The sequence below is a fragment of the Mercenaria mercenaria genome, chromosome 4 (assembly GCF_021730395.1).
Source record: "Mercenaria mercenaria strain notata chromosome 4, MADL_Memer_1, whole genome shotgun sequence".
NCBI classification, from domain to species: domain Eukaryota; kingdom Metazoa; phylum Mollusca; class Bivalvia; order Venerida; family Veneridae; genus Mercenaria; species Mercenaria mercenaria.
Genome location: NC_069364.1, coordinates 86,632,222 through 86,639,114, shown reverse-complemented (window position 1 = coordinate 86,639,114; position 6,893 = coordinate 86,632,222). Strand labels below are relative to the sequence as shown.

Genomic DNA, 6,893 nt, shown 5'->3' with positions numbered 1-6,893 from the left:
TAGTAGTCTCCAGATGAATAGCACGACAGTTCAAACAAGTGAAAATGACGCCATATCGTTTCATTTCCTTCCGACCTTCCTTGATAATCCAAGGGCCAAAAAGGTCTACACCGACATAAGTAAACGGGGCTGTTGACTCAAGTCTATCACATGGTAGGTTTGCCATTTTCTGAGTTTGTAAGGAGCCCCTTAGCCTTCTACAGGTCACACATTTTGAGATGAAGAAAGAGACAGCAGACCCACAACTTATGATCCAATAACCATTTGAGCGAATCTCATTAACTGTAAAACCCCGACCTTGATGTTGGACCCGTTCGTGACAATAACGAATGACGAGGTCTGTAATGTGACCTTTTCTGGGGAGTACTATTGGGGTAGTCAAATCTGAACTTCCAAGATTGCGCAAACGGCCACCTACTCTAATAACACCATCAGTGTCCAAAAACGGGTTTAACTTGTATAAACTAGACCTTTTCAGCATGTTAGTCTCTTTTGAACTATGACTCCTTGAAGAAGTCAAGATCTCCAGGTCTCGTTCAAAGGCTTTAGCTTGGACCTGCTTAATAATCTCAAGCTTTGCCACTTGCAACTTTTGAACAGAAAGTTTCTCAAATTTTAACTTGGAAGATACCACTGCTGGTATCGCAACTTGTGGTCTCTTGACCAACCTATGTATCAGCCTAGATTTTAATCTTAACACCAGGGCTACAGCTACCTTCGCACGAGTCCAGTCTGAAAAGTAAGCCTCTCTAAAATAGAACACATGGGTGGGCCACAACTATTAACTTGAACACTGAATGTCTGAACACTCTTTAGTTCAGGATCATCCATGGGAACAGTGAATGGTTCTGAACTAGACCAACACTGAGAAGTAACAGTCTCTGGAACTACACAGGTCAAAATGCGATGACTAAGACCAACGACATCAACCTGATCATTGACAACATTGCAAGAATCAGTTACACCTTTAATGCCCCATCCTAAATCGGTTCTCTGTGCAAAGGGCCCTCCTTCACTAGAAGCAATTACATCCCGTGGGGTCAATGCCTTTGGACAGTTGTACCCGATAAGTAGGCCTATTTCACAATCTTGTAATGGCAATAGGCAATCAGCAATGCACTTTAAATGAGATATAGATCTGGCAAGCCTTGGAGTGGGAATATGGGACCGGTTAGCCGGCATGATATTCCTCGTGAAAACCTCTGGCAATTGAATTTTCAACTGACTGTTGAAACCACGCACTTGTAAGCCCTTCACCTTTTTACTGTCAATAACCCGATTTTCTTCATGCATAGTAGAAAGAGAAAGCTTAACGTCTGTTCCAGAAAGCCCAAGAGCACTAGCTGAACTTTCCAAAATAAATGATGTGTCTGACTGTGTATCGAGCATTGCATACACTAGAATCTCATGGTCAGGATTATCACTGTGGGACAACAGAACTGGAACAACTAACGAAACCTTAGAACATTCACTGACATCACTCAAAATGGAAGCACCAGAGTGAGAAGGAATTTCACCCTTTGGCTTAGCAGAGTCTGCAACAGATCTATCTTGGTTCCTTACATCTCCATGCAGGGAAGTCGGGTGTGATTTTTAACACACTTTGCATTTCTTTCTATGCCTACACTGCTTTGAAAGGTGATCTTTACGCAGACAAGCAAAACAAAGACCTTCATTCCTAGCAAAGGCCTTGCGGTCCTTTAAAGATTTATCAAGAAACAGCCTGCAAGTATCTACATCATGAGACTTCTGACACAGGACACATACAGTTTTGGTAGACCCAGATTTTTCATCAGCTTCCATGAAAAGAGAACGACCAGAATGTTGCTTAGCAATGCGCCATGTAGGTTTACGTTCATCAGTGACAGATTTTAGAGACTGGAGAGAGGTGACCGGGTCACAGGCAATTTTTGCTTCCTTAACAACAAACTTAACAAACTCCTCGAATGGAAGAGACATTTCTCTTCTTTCCATTGCGCAACAGTGCGACTCCATCTTGTCACTAACCACGCAGGCAGCTTAGGCAAAAGTTTTCTATTTTCTCTATCATCATTAAGAACAGAAAGAGACTTAATGCTTCGCATAGCAACAAGACACTGTTGTAGAAAGTCCGCAAATTTCCTAAGACCAGTACCATCATGTACCTGAATTTTGGGCCAATTTTCTAACTTGTCCCTGAATGCGTTTGCAATAACAAATGGGTCCCCGTAACGCTTATTCAAAGCCCCTTTGGCCTCTTCATAAGCTTCATCAGAAGATAACAAAAGATAACCCTCAATCAGTTCTTTAACAGGGCCAGCAACATATCGCTTCAAATAGTGAATACGTTCTTGAGCAGGTATATTCCTGCGTTCGATCAAAGTCTCGAAAGCGCGCAACCAACTCGGGTAAGTAAGAGGGTCGCCAGCAAAGGTACCAGGTTCAGGTGTAGGAAGGCGACTAAGGTTAACCTGTTCTGCTAATGACTTTGCAAAATCCAAAAGTTCTATGCCCTTTGTTGCCCGATTGTCTGCTTGAGAAGCTGTTTTCTGAGAGCCCGATGAAGAGGTTGTACATTCAGGCAATGAGAATTGAGCAGAGACAGCAGAGGATGGTTGAAGTGGTTCAGTTTTAGGTAAGTTTAAACTGACTGACGGTTGTAAAGGAGTAAATGCATTAGCCTGTGGATTCAACGACAAGGAAGGTGCCATATGAGACCAAACTATTGAAGGTAGGGATGCAGACGGTTCACTCTTGATATTAGTAAATACACCTGCTTGGTGAGGGGGGAGTGTGGGAAAACTATCTGATACAGGAGGGGGGAGTGTGGGAAAACTTTCTGATACACTAGGGAGGAGTGTGGGAAAACTTTCTGATACACTAGGGAGGAGTGTGGGAAAACATTCTGATACAGGAGGGGGGAGTGTGGGAAAACTTTCTGATACATGTGGATTGCCTGATGAAGAAGAAACTGCAACATTCGGTCCCCTATGCATGCCAGCACTAAAGTGAGTTTCTACATTCTTATCAAAATAATCTGTCATACCATCTTGCACTGAAATAGGCACCCTTGGATCAAGATCAGACTGGTTACAATCTATATTTAAGACATCAAATTCTGCTTGAGCCATTTTAATTTTTTCATAGTTTGAACTTTCAGTAATTCAGCCTTGGAACGGGATTCTATGTCTATATACTTAAGTTCAGCCTTCACCTTGGCTGTTTTTGCTGCAGCATCAGAAATTCTAGAAATATTTGACCTTCTAGTGTTCCTAGAAGCAACACTACGATATGAGACATTCGAAACACGAGAACCAACCTCATCCTGTTTGAATTCTTACCTTTGTATACAATTCGTAATTTGTTGCATGACATTTTGGAGCTCTAATTCTACTTGTTCAAATTTCTCACCCTCTGGAAACTGTTCATCTTGCAAATCCTCAACTAAGGCCCTTAATCTCTCAAATATGTCTGTCAAGTTCTCAAGTGAACTATTTAACAACTTTCTATGTTCCTTAATAGTACAAATGTCCTCAGAATCAGTTATTAAAATTAATGCTTGAGAAAAATGACGACGCCATGTGGAAAGTCCTGATTTAAATTTACCCTTTAACAAATTAACTTGGTAGTCAAGACCCTTTTCAGTTAAGGTTCGATCCCTCGGATCTGTTTCTGAATCAGACATGATGCCCCTTAAAGATAAGTACCTAGCTTGACACAAAAAGTTTGTTAACAATATACAAATGCTAAGAAAAACATGAGAGTGCCCACTAAATTACATAGAAACACATCTAAATTTACATATGTACTATAATGTAGCAGCATGGACGAAGAATCCCCAAATTTAAGTAAAGAAATTATATAACAGCCCTGAAATTTAAACCAGAGTGAACTTCGTCCGTGTTACTTTACAAGGTCAGAGTAAAACATTCAAAATAAAGAAATAATGTTGCAAATCATGGCTGGGCAATCCCTGCCTATGATTACTGTCAATTGGTGCACGGCTGGGCAATCCCTGCCTGTGCAGAGTTAAGCACAGTCAGCAATAATCTTCTTGCGAATGTTGGCTAGCCAGGTCTGTGACAGATTTTTTCCCGGATGAATTCCATCTCTGAGAAGGTTGAAATTCATGGAATAACGCGCTTTCTGACCCTTCTTCTTTCGACTTCGGACCAAGTCCTGATTTAACTTAGGAGAATATGATCCAAGTGCACAGTTAAGACTATCTATAAACTCGTTTGCAGCATCTATGAGAGTGTTCAAGCGTTTGTCATCAGATTTGAACTGGTCTGGTTCGGGATGACCTTTTGCTTTATTCCACAACTGAATGGAGTAATAAGGTATTTGGAGAAAGGTGAGTTTCACCTTTGCACTGGAACACAATTCTTTAATTTTCAAAAGGTAAGTTTTTAATGATTCTAAGCCGTCATTTGGTGATTTTCTTAGTGAAATAAATTTTTTCTCTTTAACTGTAAAATCGCATGTTCCAGTCCATATATACAGACTTATTTCATGGTACTTTGTACGCAAGTTCTCAAGATTTCTACAGAGCCAATTGTAAGTATCTATTGAAGCAGAACCACTCTTACAAAACCATTCTACATGCACAGAATCCTTGCTTTCTGCAACAGCTTTCAGATACCGTCCCTTACTGTCACTCACGAATACTGGGACACGTTTCAAGTGGAGGTCTGTGTTAACATTAAGTTTAGCATTATTTGCGACACTTTTCTGTAGTTTATGATCACTCATTGCAGCAATAGCTGCAATAGCCTGTTTCTCGTCTTGTATAGCATCAAATGGTTCTTGATGAGAGAAGAGTTCGACTGTAAGTGCTTCTTCCTCAATGACAACGACCAAGAGTTTTACTGAAGACTTTTAATCGCAATTGTCTACGTCGAACTGAAACATACAGTACAACAAAGGTATTACAAACAAGTTCATACCTGACATCTGTGAATTATATCTTACTTACTAACAGAACTTGCATAAAAAACCCTTAAACAAGTTTACAATCAACTATTTAGCAAAATAACGCAGCACCATCGTCATGCAAAAGAAATTAGTTTGTATCCGAAAAATGCAATTCTGTCCGAAATTGATACTATGAAACTTTAACAATGAATAACAGCAATTTCCCTCAAAACACGACGAGACCCCGCAAGTAAATTATAAGCTAACGTATAAAATTATAAAATACCTCTTTTAGGCCTCCGCACGCATGTCATGTAAGAAAGAAACCCTTTCGCAAGCTTCGAAAGATCTGCACACATGTGTCAGGAATGTTCGCGCAAAATTCAACAACCTTACTCTTACTACTCGCACTTTCGTACTCGCCCCATTTCGAACCAAACTGTTTACGACTGCAGTGACAGCTACCTTTTTACGCTTCAACCAGCATTATGTGTGTTTTTCCTTGTGAAATATAAGGTTTAAAAATATCACAGTGGGTTTCCTAAATATAAAACACTGCTTGGTTTAAAATATATCTATGCTTCATATTAGTTTAACGAAAAAAAGCAGCTTCCTATTTTCATCCTCCTTTTGCTGTTAGTAAGCTTATTCCAGTTGGCGTTCAATGTTCGTGGTAAAAAAGTTTACTGCTTCCTGATAGTGTTGGCTGATTTTTGGTATCAAAATTAATAATAAAACAAACGACAGTAATAAAAACTGAAACTTAAGAAGAAACTGAAAGGCAGGCCTCCAATAAGAAGAAAACAACTAGATCTGCATGTGACTGTTTCCTGATACTTATTCAATATGTTAAGTTTTTAAATGAAAAAATAAGTTTTTTGTCAACTATTTAGCCTAAAATGGACCTTTGCTATAATGAAACAATTGTTGACTCTTGAACCTTTGAATATGATGCGATACTCACCAGAAAATACAATATTGACTGAAGCGATGAAGTAATGTAATCTGTCAAATGGGTATTGCGGAGGAAATCTTGCCGAAAATTTCTGTGCTTATGGTTTTGCCGATCACATTAGTGTATAAAAGGGTAGTTTTAATGAACAAAAAAGTCTTTAAACAGCCTGAGCAAATAGGTTGCAAACATGTTCAAGAAATCATGTACATAAACTATATATTCAAGCAACGGACAATAACTAGCTTGAAACAACAACGTCTCTAGAACTAGCCAAGCCATTCCTTTCTAGAAGAAATTTTTATTTTGTGTCAGTATCATGTCAGCATTCGTGAGCAAATAAAACAGCTGATGTGATTCTGTAGAGTTTTCTGTTACATCATCATCATGGATTTATTGGATTTTATCCCGCATTCGTTAATCAAGTTGTCATTAAGATATTAAACTTTATGGTTTTGTGAGTCATTATTTATTTCTTATATTTGTTTGCAAATTTATTTTGGTATCTAACATTGTTTTGCACAATAAAGCAATATATTTGGACGTGTACTCGCTCCAAAATACATATTAGATGAGCGGTTAGGCCAAGTTATCACATCGAAGTTGTTTTATTGTGTAATAAGGCCTATCTTATATGTAAAATGAAATTATAATCGACAGTCATATTTACTTGTACTTTATATTACTGGTTTTTATTTTAAGTATTTTTAGCACAACTTGAGTACTCAAATGGTACAGTACAATTGTAGAATTGTTCAATTGTTTAATTGTAGAACAGATTGGAAAGGAGACACTTTTGATCCTTGTGCATAGATTATGTGTCTAAAAACCAGTTGTCCGTCGATTCTGAGCCTTGCGGAGGATTTGTCAGCTTCTGACGTACTTACCAAATTGGTGTATATATTCAAACAGTAATGGTGTTCACTTGCCGCAGTTGCGTTATACAATTAAATAGCAAATGATAGATTTGTGTTATTTTCAAGTTTGTTACATTTGTTAGTATGCTCTTGAGCAAAATGTATTAAGGTAAAGCTCCAGCTTAGGAATC

The 6,893-nt window shown here is 38.6% G+C and overlaps 1 protein-coding gene across 1 annotated transcript; it reads right to left on the bottom strand.

Moving 5' to 3' along the window:
• Positions 1–3,040: 3,040 nt before the first annotated feature.
• Positions 3,041–5,278, bottom strand: LOC128556498 (uncharacterized). The gene is made up of 2 exons (XM_053541874.1): positions 5,180–5,278; positions 3,041–4,881 (listed from the first exon to the last, which is right to left on the bottom strand). The coding sequence occupies exon 2, from the start codon at positions 4,729–4,731 to the stop codon at positions 4,009–4,011; it is 723 nt and encodes a 240-aa protein (XP_053397849.1). The 5' UTR covers positions 4,732–4,881; positions 5,180–5,278; the 3' UTR covers positions 3,041–4,008.
• Between the last annotated feature and the right edge of the window lie 1,615 nt (positions 5,279–6,893).